General features: G+C 51.6%; 1 protein-coding gene across 3 annotated transcripts in view; it reads left to right on the top strand.

The window, feature by feature from the left end:
* Positions 1-16,919, top strand: part of SCARA5 (scavenger receptor class A member 5) — a 113,044-nt gene extending 96,125 nt beyond the window's left edge. For 2 of the 3 annotated variants that reach the window (XM_088021435.1, XM_028114416.2), the window contains 2 exons: positions 7,577-7,771; positions 16,783-16,919. In XM_088021435.1, the coding sequence (XP_087877561.1) occupies positions 7,577-7,771; positions 16,783-16,919 (332 nt within the window). Of the gene's footprint in view, positions 1-7,573; positions 7,772-16,782 lie in introns of all 3 variants that reach the window. The other variant, XM_088021434.1, reaches the window with a different exon arrangement.
* Positions 16,920-17,648: the final 729 nt, after the last annotated feature.

Here is a 17,648-nt window from a genome sequence, read left to right as displayed (position 1 = left end):
GTGTAGATGGAGAATTGGCTCAAGGGTGAAGTCTCAAGGTCCGGTCCCAGCTTTTCTACTTACTCCTCACTGTGGGATGACCATGGGCAAGATCTGTCTCCTCTCCGAGCCTCTGTATCCTCAAGTGTCACATGAACAGTTTGTACTGTGTGATCTCCAAGTCCCTGGCAGCTGGCAAATTCTAGGCTTCTCCATCATTTGAGACAGTGTGACTATAAGTAGCTCTATGCAGTAAGTAATGGTGATGTCTGTAGCCCCCTACTAAGCTTGAGGAAGTCATTACTAGAAATAACCCCAGAAAATGTAAAAGTTCCTAGTCCAGGCACCATGCTTTGATCTTCTCTACACTCTGACCCCATCTGTGCCTCACCTCCCCCTGCCTTTACTGAGGGGCCAGGCCAGGACTGGAGTGGGTCTGGGGTCCTCCTGCAGGAGGGTGGATGAGGGCCTCATGGTCGGTCCCAGCAGTGGCCTGGGTAATGGGCAGGGTCCGAAGAGCTGGTCAGGGAATGAGGAGGTTGGTTCTTTGGTCTGGCGCTGCAGCTAGGCAGAAAGCTCCAAGCAGAGATTAGAACCACTGATGCTCTGGAAGATTTGTTGGAGAAATGCTTGATCCTTTTGATCTGGGAGAGGGCAAGGAGGCCGCCCAGTTGGAGAGGGCTGGTCTTCTGCCCCGGTTCTCATTTATCAGCTTCCTCCCCTAGGGTTACACAGCCAGACAAAGAAGTGGCTACTTCCAATGTGAGCTTTTTTGAAAGGACTCTCCTCTGTCTGCTTCTCTGTGTAAAAGGGGAGCACCTCTGATCCCAAATCTGGGCAGCAGAGCCAAAAGACACAGAGGCCTGATCCTGTAAACATACGGATGTCATTGCTATGGGGGAGTACTAGGAAAAGCTCTGCCCAAGATTTACTGGGCCAGGGATTCAAGTCAGAAAACTCTCCAGGTTGTCCTCCAGGTTTTTGGTGAGGAACAGTTCCTTGGTGTTTCCCTTAACCTCGGACCTTCCAGAGAGTGCTCCTTGTGCAGAGCTGGGTGGGGGCCCGCCTTGTGGTCATTACTGCCCTCTCCACTTGCAAGCGAGGTAGAGTCCAGTCTGCAGAGTAGAGACCCCAGAACAGGAGAATGAGTTTGATATTCTCTTGACTCAGAGGGTTCCCTTTAAAATGAGTCAAAATCAGATATCCACATAGGGCTTGGTGGGGGGCGGGCTTTCCAACAGGGTTGCCAATTTTCATTTTGCTCAGGAAGAATTCTCCAGGCCCCAGTGAGGTGGGATGCAAAGAAAGAGGTAAACGGTGGGGGGATGGCGCCTGGGTGGCTCAGTCGGCTTAAGCGTCTGCCTTCAGCTCAGGTCTTGATCCCTCGGTCCTGGGATGGAGCCCCGTGTCAGGCTCCCTGCTCCGTGGGGAATGGGCTTCTCCCTCTCCATCTGGCCCTCCCCTGCTCATGCTCTCTGTCTCAAATAAATAAATAAAATCTTTTAAAAAAAAGAAAAGAAAGAGGTCAAGGGGCCTGTCAGACAATGCAAAAGCAGTTATTAAGGGAAGTTACATGCAATTACAAAAGCCTGAGGTCCCCATGAGCACTCTTGCCCTTTGCCCTCCAACCGGGCCAGTGCTCTTTCTGTTGCCCTGGGCGTGCCTGAGTTTCGTGCAGTCCAAAATCTCTCCCTGCCATTTTCCTTGCCTGTCATGTGCAGAGAGGTATCTCCTTGACCTCAAGTGGCCCCACACACTCTCAGGGACCACTCTCGGCAGGTGTCTGAGGAAGACGCTCCCCAGACTTGCAAGAAGCGTCCTGGGGTGGGGGGTGGTCACAAACTAGGCTGAAACCGCCTCTCAGGCACCGCATCGGGTTATGTGGGGGCTGACACATCTGTGGGGTGAGAGCATTTCCGAGTGGTGACTGGCAGCTTGGTGGGAAAGCTTTGCCCTGGGGCAGAAGCTGCTGGGAAAAAGCAAGAGTTTAAACCCTCTGCCCACAGAAACCCCAACCTTTTACCGAGTCGTGACATCCCTCCCAGGCTGGGGGGGAGGGGCACCGTTGCAGTCATTTGGTGATTATCCACATGCGTTGCAGGAAGTGGCATCATTGCTCAGACCTGTGGCAAATGCCTGCCTGTGACCTCCCCTGCCACTCCTCAGGAGGCCAGACATGCTGTGCACGGAACAGCTCCTGGGCCTGTCCAAGGCCCTGCCGTGGGGCAGTTTGCATCCTAGTCAGATCAAATCTCAGCCAATGGTTTTCCCGAGGGAATGATCCACAGAGTTGAGCTTTTATTATGGGAAAGAAAAGGATGCAAAACCCAGCCTGAGTGGCAAGTTCTATAAGACAGAACTAGGAGAGAATGTGTCATGTTTCAGTGAGTCCAGGGGAGGTCATGAGGATTTCAGAATCATTTTAATTCTTTTGGGGCGTGCGGCATCCCATGAGCAGGCGACTGTGTTCAACCTCCATTGTGAGGAGAAACCCCAAATCTGGAGGATCTGGGAACAAGTTACAAGGGACAGGTTCCAGTGCTCAAGGAGCCAACCTAGGGTCTGGGGGTCAGGGTAGTCCTGAGGGCCACAACTTTGCTTGGCTTATGGGGATCGTGGGACATAAACCAGAGAGACATCCTTGAAATTGATTCTGTGAGTCTCATAATTATGGTTACCATATGTGTCCAATTTTTTGAAGTTGTCCCGTTTTCACATGTTCTTTGCCACTTCCATATACATCAAAGCCTCCTGGGAATTCCAATATTTCAGCAACCAGATGACATTTTCCAGATTTCTTCCAGTGCTCACCATATCATATGACAGACCACAACCCTATTTTCTCATTTGGAATGTATGGTCATTGTACCAATAGCCTAGCCCTGGGGTCCAGAACCCAGGACCGTCCCACCAGAAGAAGCCATCAGTGAATGAGTGAGTAGAAGGGGCTCTGATGTCATAAAGTGGGTGTTGGAGCTGTGGGATGCCCTGATGGCTAATTGTCCGGGTTCATACGAAAGCCCTAGGCTCTGAGGAGCTATGTCCCATAGACAGGACCTGCCCACCTGGGTCTGTATTATCTGAGTTCATTCATTCACACAAGCCTTCATGTTGCACAGCTTGGGCAGCTTGATGTACAAGCACTGTATCAGGCCATGTGATCTGTCCTCGGAATGCTCTCGGTGTCCTAAGAAGACGGACAGGCAATTATTAGATGAAGTGATAAGTACGTCCAAAGAAGAGGCCCTGGTCAGGTGTGGGGGATGTGGGGAGGCTTTTAGGGAGATGGGACATGTAAGCTGAGATTTAAAGGACAAGAAAAGCTTAGGCGGGAGCACAGAGAGGGGTTTTATAGAGATGGGGGAGTTCATGTCCTCCTCTGGCTCATTCAGGTCTCTACTCAAGAACTTCCTTCTTCCCTCCCATCCAAGATGGTTCCTCCCTTCACTCTCTATTCCCTTCCTTGTCTCTCTCTCTTTCTCCAAGATGGCACCTTTCCTCACCCTCCATTTCCTTCCTTGTTTCTCTGTCTCTAAGATAGCATCTTCCCTCGTTCTTCACTCCCTTCCCTGTCTCTCTCCAAGAAGGCATATCCCCTCATTCTCCATTCCCTTCCTTGTGTCCCTGTCCAAGATGGCGCCTTCCCTCACTCTTCATTCACTTTCTTATCTCCTCAACGTAAGATGGCACATCCCCTTGCTCTCCATTTCCTTCCTTGTCTCCTCACCTAAGATGGCACCTCCTCTCATTCTCTGTCCCCTTTCATTTTTTTTTTTAATTTTATCTATTTATTTGACAGAGAGAGACCCAGCGAGAGAGGGAACACAAGCAGGGGGAGTGGGAGAGGGAGAAGCAGGCTTCCCGCAAAGCCCGATGCAGGGCTCGATCCCAGGACCCTGGGATCATGACCTGAGCCGAAGGCAGACGCTTAACAGCTGAGCCACCCAGGTGCCCCTCTCTGTCCCCTCTCTGTGCTTCTGTTCCTGTCTATGCACTCATCACTACCTGGCCATAGTTACTTTTTTCCCCCTAGCTTTACTGCTAGTCTCTCCACTAAAATACCAGTCCCTGAGGGCAGAGACTTTGTTCATGGATATATCCATAGCTCCTAGAACAGGACCAGGCCTTTAAGAGATGATCAGTCACTTATTTTGCTAAACTAAGACATGAATGACGTGAGTTCAGGCTGGCCCGAGCAGGGGGGATATGGGGGAATCTCGGAATGTCAGCCTTGGCTTGGCTTCCTGGGTCACAGTGGGCCTCTTCCTATTATTTTGACCTGACACCCTGACGTCTGCCTGGCCTGCTCTGGGACCCACAACATTCTCCTGTCACTTCTCTCTTCTACTTACGACCCCACACTGAGGCTTCTGTTGGAGGCTGGCCTGGTGTGGCCCACGGCCACTGTGACAGGCTGCTGACAGAGGCGAGGCAGCTCTGTGAGAAATCAGGGCTGACATCTCAGCTTCGGCCAACCCACCAGGGCAAGCCCCCAGCCAGGGGCCAGGCCTCATATGCTGCCGCTGGCTCCAGGTTAGCTTGTCATTACTGCTCCCTGGGGAGTTTCTCTGTCTCAGACCCGGTCTCTGCCTTCTAGCTTCTCTCCATGTTTTCCTTCTCCAGGATTCCTGTGTTCTCTTGCTCATCCTCAGCCTTGACAGCCTGGTATGAGCTCGTGTTTGCAGCAAATCCATATGGGAAGAACGGTCAGGGATGAAGGATGTGTAGAAAATGCCATTCAACATTTCAAGAAGCCTTTCAGAGTCATCCATCTGTGATCTTTCAGCGCCTTGCGTGGTTTTCTGGTGACTTCTTTGGTTCCCCAGTGCAGAATATTCTGGGGTTTCCCCAGCCCAGGCAGCACATAATGGACATGTGGCCAATTCTAACTCCTCTCCTTTCTCATGTGGTACAGATATGGGGTTTATCAATCCTACCATTTCCTGCAGGGGCCTGTGAAGGTCACAGTCATTGGAAGAGGGGAATCCCCCAGCCCACTTGGCCAAAAAAAGAAGAAAAAAATGGTCTGAGAGTGCAGTAATTACTGGGCATGGAGCTTGATCGGATTTGCTGTTTTCTCTGGCAGTTCACATAAGGGTCTTTTCTGCATCATGTCACGCACGTGTCACCGTGTCACAGTACAATGGCTTCACTACCACCCTACATGCCCCAGGTGGTTTCTGGCTGCAAAAAGAAAAACAAAAAGAAACACCTTTGACCTCTTCCACCTCTTCCCTGGCCTTGGAATCACTGAACACTGGAACTGGAAAAAACCTTACAGATCATCCACTCCCATCACTCCCAAATGCCTGTCCACATACATGTAGTACCTTGAAATCATGGGGGACACGTGTAAAAATGACAGATCCCTGACTCCCACCACCAAGACTCTGATCCAGTAGGTCCAAGTGGGCCCAGGAATCTGCATTTTACAGGCATTCCTAATGATTTTTTTTAAAGATTTTATTTATTTGAGAGAGAGAGAATGAGAGATAGAGAGCACGAGAGGGAAAGAGGGTCAGAGGGAGAAGCAGACCCCCCCCCCACCAAGCAGGGAGCCCGATGCGGGACTCGATCCTGGGACTCCAGGGTCATGACCTGAGCCGAAGGCAGTCGCTTAACCAACTGAGCCACCCAGGCGCCCCAGGCATTCCTGATGATTTTGATGTGTGACCAGATTTAAGACCCAATGACCACTCCAATATCTTGTCAAGTGAGGAAGTTCTGGTCTCCGAGGGAAGAAGATCGCTACCCCACTCCTGGATGGTGAAAGGACCTTAGAAGACACATGAGGGGACCCGAGCTCCCACTCCTCCCTTGACACTAACAGTGTGTATGGCCCGACACCGTGACTTCCCAGCCAGATGCTGGCATTGAGATGATCTTAAGGGTTGTTTCAGCTGCTCCAGTGTTCTTTGAGTCCCCAAAATATCCCCTTGGAGAAATAAGGCAATGCTTTGTACTGCAAAAGAATGAATCTTCATTCATCTGCGCAGCACATTTACTGTTCATTTCCTAGAACCAAGCTCTGTGCTAAATAGAGTTTATAGATGAATGTGATAGAGTTTCAGCCATGAGAGAAGGAGGAGGAGCCTAGGATTTGCTGAGGGTCTACAGTGTGCCAGGCACCATGCTCGGAGACTTATACACATGATTTCATTTATTTTTAAAAGATTTTATTTATTTATTTGAGAGAGAGAGAGAGCATGAGAGAGGGGAGGGTCAGAGGGAGGAGCAGACTCCCCGCCGAGCAGGGAGCCCGAGGCGGGACTCGATCCTGACACTCCAGGATCATGACCTGAGCCGAAGGCAGTCGCTTAATGACTGAGCCACCTAGGTACCCTAAAGATTTTATTTATGTATTTATTTTAAGAGAGAGAGAGGGGAGGTGGGTGGGGGGATGGGGTAACTGGGTGATGGGCATTAGGAAGGCACGTGATGTAATGAGCACTGAGTGTTATATGCAACTGATGAATCAGTGAACTCTACCTCTGGAGCTCATAATACACTCTATGTTAATTAATTGAATTTAAATAAAATAAAATTGAAAAAAAAATAGAGCATGAGCGGGAGGAGGAGCAGAGGGAGAGGGACAAGCAAACTTTGTGCTGAGCAGAGAGCCCTACATGGGGCTCAATCCCATGACCCTGAGATCACGACCTGAGCCGAAATCAAGAGTCCGATGCTCAACTGACTGAGCCACCCAGGCGCCCCCACATGATTTCATTTGGTCTGCACAATAGCCCTACATGTTGCCCCCATGTCACAATTGGGGACATACCCTTAGAGAGGCTGTGAGTCTTTCATAAGATCATTCAGGTAGAAAGAAGAGTCTTCTATGTGCCAGGTACTGTTCTAAGCTCTTCATGGATTGCCACATCTCACGGATTCTGTGACACACAACTTCACATCTCTGAAATCTGGAAGCATCTCGCAATTGACATAATTTGCCACCGTCACTGGCAGAACTTTTTCCTTCTTAGTAGCACATATGATAGTGATGTGCCTTACAAAAAGTGGCATCTGAGATTTGATGAGCTACTGTCTCCCACTTACAGTGAGTGGGAGAGACAGAATTCACACCCAGGCCTGTCTGGCTGCACACTTTCATGCTCACAGCCCAGTGGGAAAGTAGGCATGAACGCTGGAACGCAGGGCTGAGACATTTCACGGGGACCTCCCCAGCTACTGTGTTGCACAGCAAGGCCACCTGCTAGGAGAGTCTGGATCCTCCCTTGGTTTTCTCCGTTCCCCCTCCTCCCTGGCAGGCATGACTGCTGGTCACCAGGTCCCAAAAGGTGGAGAAATATCCCGCAATCACACTCCTTTGGGATTCACCCAAATGAGTTAAAAACTGAGTTAGACGCTTAACCGACTGAGCCACTCGGGTGACCCCCAAAATGAAGTATATTAAAAGAAAAAAAAAAGGTAGAGAGAAGCAGACTGATCAAGGGCAGGGGTGAGACCCCAGGGTTTCTGCAGGTCATGGTCTGGGTCCCCTGTGCCCCATGCGGGGGTGGGGGGGCAGGTCCCCCGTGAGGGGTGGGGTGCCGGGCGTGCCAAGAGCTCAGCGGTGTCTGCGGGCTGCTCCCAGCAGGTGGCATGGAGGCCGTGATGATCCGGCTGGTGAATGGCTCGGGGCCGCACGAAGGTCGCGTGGAGGTGTACCACGAGCGGCGCTGGGGCACCGTGTGTGACGACGGCTGGGACAAGAAGGACGGCGACGTGGTGTGCCGCATGCTGGGCTTCCGCGGCGTGGAGGAGGTGTACCGGACAGCGCGGTTTGGGCAAGGTAAGCCCTCTGGGGGAGAGGGCCCAGGAATGCTCATCGGGTCTCCTCCCCAGAGCATGAGTCTCTGCCCCAGCAGTCCCGCCAAGGGTCACCTGGCCTCTGCCCCCCACATTCCTGCAACGGGAGGCTTGCTGTCCCCCACGCAAGCCGGCATGTCTTCACACAGTTCTGGTTATTAGAACATTCTTCCTTTCCTTGGATTGAACTCCTTTTATTTCTGGTCTCCTGTCGGATTCCCCTGTGGGCTCTCGTTCTCAGCCCTGCGTCTCCCTCGCACTTAGCTCTGTTGCATTTTTGTGATGGAGCACAGAGAGGGCCAAATGCTTATATAGCGCCCGTTGTGTGCCAGGTTCGGTTCTAAACACGTTACAGATATTCACTGATTTAACCCTTACAACACTAGGAAGTAGGTACAGCTATCATCCCTACTTTCCAAATGAGGAAACCGAGGCAGAGAGGTTGAATGACCTGCCCCAGGTCACACAGCTAGCAAATGGCAGGTGGCTTAGGAGGCCAGGCTTTCATCCATTCTGCAGGCTGTCCCTGACCCTCTCTGAGGCTTTTCTTCTTCCGGTGAATATCTCCAATAACTCCATCTCGTCCTCACGTGGCAGGATTTTGAAAGCCTTCACCATTTTGGTTGCTTTCCTTTCAACATGCTCAAGCGCGCCTCCCGTCCTGCAGATGGCACAAGGCGCTGTGAGGGAGGGGTGCAGACCTCCTCTGGGCAGATGCCCAGCTCCAGTCCCCATCCATGGCACTGTGTCTGTCCCTCAGGCTAGCACTCTGCGTTAGTCTGCTCGGCCGCTGTAACAAATAGCACAGACCTGTGGAGCTGAAGCAACAGAATTTTGTTTTCTCACAGTTCTGGAGGCTGGAGGGTCCACAATCAAGGTGTCAGCGGGTTTGGTTTCTCCCGAGACCTCTGTCCTCGGCTCGTGCGTGGCTGTCTTCTTCTTATGTCTTTACAAGGTCTTCGCTCTGTGTGTGTCCCAATCTCTTCTTATAAGGACACAGTCACCTTGGATTAGGGCCCTCCCCAATGGCCTCATTTTACCTTAATCACCTCTTTTAAGGGGCCTGTCTCCAAACAGTGACGTTTCGAGGTGTCAGGGCTTAGGACTTCAACACAGTTGAGGGAACACAATCCAGCACAGAGCACTCTCTACACCGTGCCATGCTTGCTGTGACCGCCACCCAAGCGACACACAAAATGGGATCACTTGTTACACGCCTACTGACATGTGCTAAACATCCATGGCACCACATACACTTTCACACTCAAATACAAAATTCACGTTCACACATGCTTTCTCCTCTGTCAGACCTTGAGCTTGAAGAAACCTGCGTTGACTCACAAGTACAGCAACAGTCCCACATGCACCAACGCAGGACTCCCCACACCCATAGGAGAGCATCCTGACCTGTGGCTTTGTGATCTTGTTGCTTCTTCCCTGTGGGTCTTGGCGTCCCTGTCTGTAACTTAAAAGGGCTTGCAGACTCTGTGATGTGCCTTCCAGCTTGAGTCCCCTGGGATTTGGAATGCTCCTGTCGAGGACCCAAGTCCTGACAGGTGTGGGGAGGAATTTGGACCCATCCACTCACACTCGGTTGCCAGGTCCCCGTTGTGACCTGCGGAGGAAGAGCTGGCCCAGCTGGGGGCGTTCCTTGTGTCATGGAGTGGAGCCAGGCATGGTCGCTGTCCTGCCCGACACCCTGGCTGCCCGACCAACCGTGCTGGAAGGCTAAAGGGACTCAGGGCATGGCGTGGGGGGAGGGGGGTGGCGGGAGGGTTTGATGCATCTGCTCCAGAGAGAGAAACGGAGCCATGTCACATCCAGGCTGGCCGTGGCACCCTCCACTGCTCAGTCACCCTTCGCCTCATCTCCACCAGGGGCTGGGGCAACTCTGATTCAGAATCTCAGCCCTTAGACCCCCAGGCACTGTTATAGACTGTGTCTCCCCCGAATTCATATATTGCAATCCTAACCCCCAACGTGACGCGATGAGGAGGGGGATCTCTGGGAGGCGATCAGGTCATGACATGATGGGACCCGCGCACTTATAAAAGGGACCCTGAAGAGTTCCCTCGTCCTCTTTCCCTGAGGATACACAGAGAAGGATGCGGTCTCCCACCCAAAAGAGAGCCCTCCTCAGAACCCAGCCATGCTGGCACCCTGATCTCGGACTCCCAGCCTCCAGAGCTGTGAGACATAAAGGTCTGTTGTTTGGAAGCCACTCAGTCAATGGTACTTTGTTACAGTCAGCTGAGCAGGAGGAGATGATCCCAGTCCCAGGGGCTGAAGGTGACTGGTGAAATCTGTCGTGACCACAGGCAGAGAGCAACTGCCTGGCCCCGCCCGTCCTGGCCTCTCCAGCGAAGGCCAAGGCCAGGTGGACGTGGGGGGAGTTCAGAGAGTCCAGCCCCTCCGAGGGCAGCCCGCCCGGAGAGAGCACTTTCCTCCCACTTAAAGCTTCAGGCCAGATTTCAGCCTGTTTTCTTCAAGGAAAAGCACCATTTCTGTCTGCATGAGGAACAGGGACTGTGGAAACAGTCCTTGCTTTTCCATTCTTGCCATCAGGGAAGACGCCTTCCTAGGGAGTGGAAGTAAAACCTGTGGGGACGAAAAATATCAGAAACTCCTTTAGAGAAGCCGAAACAAGTCGTTTGAATATCATGGGCAGTGTTAGTCCCAAACGGAGACTCCATGGCCTCTTTAATTCCCCCTTGATTTTTGTAGCATGTGACAAGTGAGGAAGCTCTGAAATCGCCACTTTTTTCCCCCAAAGATTTATTTATTTATTGGGGGGGAGGGGCAGAGGGAGAGAGAGAGAGAGAGAGAGAGAGAAATCTCAAGCAGTTTCCCCTCTGAGCAAGCAGCCCGAGGCAGGGCTCGATCTCACAGCCCTGAGATTAGGACCTGAGCCAAAACCAAGAGTCGGTTGCTCACCTGACTGAACCACCCAGGTGCCCCTGAAATCATCACTTTAAACCAGTCAGCGCAAAACCGGACTCCCTTCCCCGTACATATCACATCTGCACTGTCATTTCCCCGTCCCCGTCCCCATCTAGTCTCTTATGTGATATTCGAGACCTCGACAGGTAGGCCAGCCAGGTGTTATGAAGGGGCTCACAGCGGGTAAGAGAAGGGGCTGGCCCAGCTGAGGCTTTTCTGAGCCCTTGTTCCGAAGCCAGGCTGCTCTGCCTGCTTCCTCAGCAGCTGCTAGGCACCTCCCATCTCCCATCGGTGGGCACTAGGCTCGGTGCTGGGACACAGGGTTGAGTAACCCTTGCCTCCAGCCTCAACAGGTTCAGTGTAAAGGGAAAGGCAGGTGTGTTTACTGATTCTTATGCCATGGTCGCCATGGGGGCGGGGGGGGAGGGGATGTGGCCTCTCACGGCGGCGGTAGGGCTGTGCCTCAGATGGGGACACCCCTCTGACCACAGCCCTCTTCCCCACTAGGGCCCGACTCCTGATCCCGGTCTGCCCATCCCCAGGCTCGGTCTCCCAAACCCTGGCCCCTCCCTCCATGGCTTGGCCTCTCTCTGTGCCCTCTGGATGTGCTTCCTGCCCTGCCCGCCAGGACTGCTGGCCCGTCCCCCAGCCCCCTCTCTCCCTCTCGCCATCCCTTCATCTGGCCCGTCCCTGAGTCCCACAGATTTCACCAGTGTCTACTCTCTGGTGTCCCTTGATTCCGTCCCTTCCTCTTTGTCCTCACTGCTCTTGCCCTAGGAGCCCAAGCAGGGTAGAGCGGTGGTTAGGAGCTCAGGCTGTGGGTCCAACCCAAGTTAGAATCTCAAATCTGCCACTTCCAGCTGGTGGCCTGGAGCAGCAGATTTTATCACCTCCCCTAGCTTGAGCCCTCCCACTTTTGAAGGGTGGTGGCATTTGCTAAGTGAGTTCACGTGTGTCCAGCAGTAAGCACAGTGTAGGCCCTGGTGTGCTCAGTCCTCTGCTCTACGTTGGGTGGAGGTCAGGTGCCAGTGAACGTGGGTGCAGGGGTGGCTGTGACCCTCCATGAGCTTCTTGCTCACCTCCAGCCTGGCTCCTGTCACCTCCCTCCTCATGGCTGCCGGCGTTCTTTCTGAAATGAGATCCCTCCTACTCTGCCTCCCACCTCTCTCTCACCCTCCAGCCACATGCGGACCCTTGCGTTCTCTGAGCTCCCATGGCTGTTTCACGTTTCCGTATCTTTTCAAGTTCAGTTTGGAGTGCCTTCCCCTCCTTCTTATCTAGCTAATTCCTAGTCAGCTTCTAAAGTCAGCTCAATCATTAGCTCCTGAGGGGAGCTTTGCTGGTGACTTCCATCCCCACCCCATTCCCAGCTCCCCTGGCGTGGTGTCTCTAACATGGCATCTCTCATGCTCTCCTGAGCACTGATGCGTGTGTGAACATCTTGAGGGCTTTACCTTCCTAGCTCCAAAACCCAGGACTGTGCCTAGGACTTCATAGGTACCAGCTAAATGTGAGAGGGAGGGAGGAAGGGGGGGTGGGGGGGACAGGGGAGGGAGGAAAGAAAGAAGGAACTTCGGTGCTCGCTAACCTGAGTCCTCCCTGGTAGATTACAAGACATTTCCAATCCCTGTTAGTTCTCTTAGGGGTCTGGCACCATACAAGTTTCCCTGGACAGGGCTCAATCACCAAAGTATCCATTTCTCTGGGGGGAAAAAAGGCAAAGAAATCGCCAAATGGGAGAGACTTAAAGGTGTTTTTCTTTTTTTAATTTTTTTAAAGAATTTATTTATTTATTTGACAGAGAGAGAGAGATGGCGAGAGCAGGAACACAAGCAGGGGGAGTGGGAGAGGGAGAAGCAGGCTTCTTGCCGAGCAGGGAGCCGGGATGTGGGGCTCCATCCCAGGACCCTGGGATCATGACCTGAGCCAAAGGCAGAAGCTTAACGACTGAGCCACCCAGGCGCCCCTTAAAGGTGTTTTTCAGTTTTAAATGGGTCCAAGAGCTGTTGGAGAGGGAGGAAATGCAGTTGGAGCAGATGGTTGGTGATGGGTGGAAGGAGGTCTAGGAAGAGGCGGGGAAGGAGCCCAGCTGGGAGGTAGCCTTGGATCTGCAGGGAAGATCTTTCTAGGAGACAGACAAAAGGAGGTGAGGATGGGTACAAATGCAGACAGATTTGTAGGTGAGAGTGCAAGGGATGGAATTGGGAGTGTTTACTTCCAGTCATGTTCTTATGACCAGTTTTTGCCTTTCTCCTCTACAATAAGATCCAAATATGGGGAGATGGCTTTGTGCACGTGTCAGCAAACATGAAAGGGCCAGGTAGTAAATATTTTAGGCTTTGTGGGCCAATGGTTTCTCTCACTACTCAACTCTGCTCTTGTAGCACGAAAGCAGCCATAGACAAAACATAGTCAACCAGTGGGGCTGTGTTCCAATAAAATTTTATTTACAAAAGCACAGTGGGCTGACCTGGCCCATGGTTTGCTGCCCCTGGCCTGGTGTTCATGCTGTGTACTGTGTCCCTGTAAGGTGCAAGCCCTGGACTGCCTGCACGTCAGAGGCCTGGGAGATAGTCTTTTGCCCTTAGTCGTTATGGGGCAAGTCACTTAATCTTTCTGAGTTTTCCCATCTCTTAAATATCTATTTGATAAGCTGTTCTGATTACCTCTGTGTGAGGCTCTGAGGGGAGCCTGGAGGATTCAGTGTAACTTATTCCTTCTATTAATATTACTCCAAATAAACATGTAGAAGCTCAAACGTTAGCTCCATGAGGCAGAGATTTTTCTTGTTGTTCCATCATTTTTTTGTTCGTTGATGTATTCCAAACACCCAGGATAGCGCTGAGCATGGAATAGGCCCTCAAATATATGTTAATGAATGAATGAATGAATGAATGAATAGGATAAAATAAAATCTCCACTTACTCATTCCCAACAATATGACCTTCAACAGTCCCTGGTGTCTGAGTGTCAGAAGACCTGGCCTCTGGTCCCAATTTTGCCCCCTCAAGATAAAATGTCACCCTATTGCTTCCTTTTCCTGATCTAAACAGTGGGGAGCAGAGCACCCTACCCTGCGTTGTCCCAGGGCTTTGTTAGGGAGCTTGCAGAGATAGCTGCGCAGAAGTACGGACCTCTTCGAGAGGAGGGCTCCTCAGACTTGAATGTGCATACGAATCATGGAGATCTTCTTAAAAATGCAAATTCTGATTCAAGTCTGGGCGGACGCAGGCTTCCGTATTTCTAACGAGCTCCCAGGTCATGCCGACACGCCTGGTCTTGGGGCCTCACTTTGAGTCCTCAGATGTCAGTTCTAAAGCTAAAGTGATGATTGGTGCATAGAGTGGGATTTCCAGGCTCTCTGACATGGTGAGCAGTGGGGCTGATTCACAGGTTAACTGGCCGCCCATGATGCCCCATGATGCTGTAAGACTGTAGCTATCCAGCGCTGCTGATTTAATGACCCAATTCTTATTTTATTAGCTCTTCCATGACTGCAAAATAGCCAGAACTCCCTGGCAAAAACACCCACCAGAGTTTGGAGTTTCGTGAGCCTATATACGCATTTGAGCTGGTTACCTTGGGCCTGTTCTGTATTTGTCAGTTTCCTTTATTGGCTTCTTTATTTGTTTTGGGTGTGACTAATCCCACAGAGCTCTTGGGCCTGCAGGCTTTTCCTGGGTAATTTGTAAACTGATGTGTTTTCCAGGAGACATTTAATCTGCAAATTATTGCTCGGCCTCAAAGGGCTTATTGTGTAAGATGCACAGGGTCTCCGGGCCAGGGAAGAGGCTCTTGTAAAGAAGCAAAGGCCAAGACAGCGGAAGGAGGCCTCTCCTCCTCCCAGCTCTGTCCCCACGTTCACTGCTCGGCCATCCCATGACAACAGAGGCTGAAAATCCCTGTGTAACGAGTATACATCTAGACCACACAGCTCATGCGGTATGCATGAAAGGGTTCAATGTTTCCTGGACGTTCTTTGTAAAGAGAATTCCCCCACGCAGTTCAAGAGTGAGTGGCGGTTTGAAGGTTTTTAGAGTTATCCCGACAATTCCTCTTGAAGGAGTTGTCTGGACGCTGAGAGATGGCCGAGGAGACGGGGCTAGGGTCAGGGCGTGGTGCCAATCCCTGAGCTACCTTTTTTATAGGGTTTTGGTAGATTTCGAAGTCCTTTAAAAATCAGGAACAATTTATTGCCTCATCTGACTTGCCAGGTTGACACAGCTAGTTTATGACCTGTAACCCCATGCTTTTTGGGGCCAGTTCATAGACCTAACAAGCTAGGGTCCTGGAGTGACGAACAATCCTGGTTTATCCAGAAGGTACCTGGTTTTAGTACACAAATTCTCACATCCTGGGAATCCCCTCCCAGTTTTAAAACTGAAATGGTCCCCCAGATGGGGCTGGGAGTTGAATTAAGACCTGTCCTACTAATTGTAAATCCCTGCTTCTTCTGCTCCATCGGTGCTTCTCAAACTGCAGCACATAATCTCTTGGTTAAAATGTAGATTCTGGTTCAGTAGTCCTAGGTGGGACCCGAAGTTCTGCATTTCTAATAGGCTCTGGGTAATGCTGATGCTCTGGTCCAGGACCACACTTGGAGTAACCAGGCTCTAAGCCACTGCTTCTGTGGGTGTCCTAAAGCTCAGTCAGGTTTCCAGAGGGCTCCCAAATGGACTCCCATCCTCTGGGGCCTGGCATGGCCATGAGCACAGAGAACACGGCAGAACCATGAGTGATGGTCCTGCCAGTTGATCAGTGGGGGCGCCAGGTGACTTGTGGTGTAGCCCACTCCCCTCTCCACTGGCCCCTCTGACCCCAGACAGGCCTTCTCTATTACCTCCTGGAGCCTCACCCGGCTACCCTAGTCCTCTAGTCTTCTGACAGTCATTGAAGAACGTCAATGCCGAGTTTCTGTCTCCCAAATTTCTTTCCATTCCTGGGAAAGCCAACGAAAGCGAGTTATCAGACCAGCAGGCATGTCCCCTTAAGATCTGGGTAAACAGGACTAGCTGCAGGTGAAACTCCAATAGATTGTCTTAGGGACCTTATACTTTGGGAACTGATCTAATTACTTCTGATTAGGGATGCTTCTGCCTGTCATTAAATGATGTTTGGCCATAATGTTAAATTCGGGGGTCCCCTGCCATTCTAGCACCACTATTTTGGGCTCGGCATGATGGAACCATCTGCTTTAAATTTCAAAAGATCGGAGGTAATGTTGGCATTGACCTACTTGGTTATGGCGCACCGGATCTGTCCCATCCAGGGCCTATCGGACATTGTCCCTCAGATCAGCCCACGCTTGAGTACTCGGCAACAAAGACTGCAAGAGATTATATCTCAAAAGCCATGAGGTCTGGGTGGCTCAGTTGGTTAAGCGACTGCCTTCGGCTCAGGTCATGATCCTGGAGTCCCGGGATCGAGTCCCGCATCGGGCTCCCTGCTAGGCAGGGAGTCTGCTTCTCCCTCTGACCCTCTTCCCTCTCGTGCTCTCCATCTCTCATTCTCTCTCTCTCTCAAATAAATAAATAAAAATCTTTAAAAAAAAAAATGCTCTGACCACAAATGTTGGTCAAAGAAAAACTTAAAAAAAAAAAATCAAAAGCCATGAGGTGTCGCATAGAAAGCATGAGCCTATGCCAACTTGATCTTGAGTTCACACCCTGCCACTTAAGAGCTGAGCAACCTTGCACCAATTGCATCCTGAGCCTCAGCCCTCCATCTATAAAATGGGTGTAGTAAGGTCTATCTCACAGCCCCGTGATGAGGATGGAGGAAGATCACATGCGTGAGACGTCTGACATGCAGGAGATACCAATACATACTGCCGTCACCGCAGTTATTGTTATCCTGGCCTCAAGAAACGGAGCCTAGAAAATGAGCATTTGTCTTGGTGGGCGGTGGAGGGGGCAGGCAGGAACCACTAGATCTGAGAATTGCCAGCAGAGCCCAGGACAGCCCGGTCAAGAACAGACACAGCAATGCTCTGTTTGTCTTCTGTCCTGCTCTCCTGCATGTCTGCTAAGGAACCGTGTTGACTTGTCCCCACAGGCACAGGGAGGATTTGGATGGATGATGTCGCCTGCAAGGGTACAGAAGATTCCATCTTCCGCTGCAGCTTCTCCAAATGGGGGGTGACAAACTGCGGGCACGCTGAGGATGCTGGGGTGACGTGCAACAGACACTGAAAGTGGGCATGGTCCAGGGTCTGGGGCCCTGCTGCCGAGCCTCCTTCCTGCACTCCTGGGGTGCGGGCATCACCTCTGCCCTGCCCAGCCCGGCATCCCCCGGCCCACATATCCCTGTCCCAGGACCATGGTGGCCTGTCGTCATTCTCCTCTTGGGCATCAGCTCCAAAGTGCAACTCTGGGATCTACTGGATCATCATTTTGCCCAGCCTTCCAAGCAAGCACTGTGCATCAGGACTCAATACCCATGCTCACCTTCGGTCTGTCGGTTAAATGCTGAGAGTCTGCTGGAGAGAAATGCAGCAGGTGGGGTTGGGAGGGAGGCCCGACAGGCCATTTGCTCTTCAGAGAATTCCCTTAGTTAGGCCAAGAGTTTTGACATCTTCCTTCCCAGCAAGAGACTATACCAAATGATTTCGCTCTTCCCTCTTTACTCTGCCTCTGTACACCATTCCTTAGTTCAGGGAAGTGACATAGAGAACGGGCCCCCGGTAGGAGTGAGAGGGAAATGCACGGCCCCTGCAAGAGAGAGCCTGGCTTTGGAGAAGGGCAGTGAAACTGACATCCATAGAGTGACTACCCTGTGTACTACATAGTATCTTGGGTGCTAAATTCATTTATCCACTTTGCAGCATTCCCCCAAGGCTTGTTAGCTGGGGTAAGACCTTACCTCTAGGTAGCACTCAGCTGACCTGTTCACCTGGCACTGAGAATGACAGTAACCATTGT

This window comes from Eumetopias jubatus, unplaced genomic scaffold, assembly GCF_037043125.1.
Source record: "Eumetopias jubatus isolate StellerSeaLion01/CBP00866 unplaced genomic scaffold, mEumJub1_p1.0 scaffold_2, whole genome shotgun sequence".
Classification (NCBI taxonomy): Eukaryota; Metazoa; Chordata; class Mammalia; order Carnivora; family Otariidae; genus Eumetopias; species Eumetopias jubatus.
Note: the sequence above shows the minus strand (reverse complement) of the source record. Positions and strands in the feature narration are given on the sequence as shown.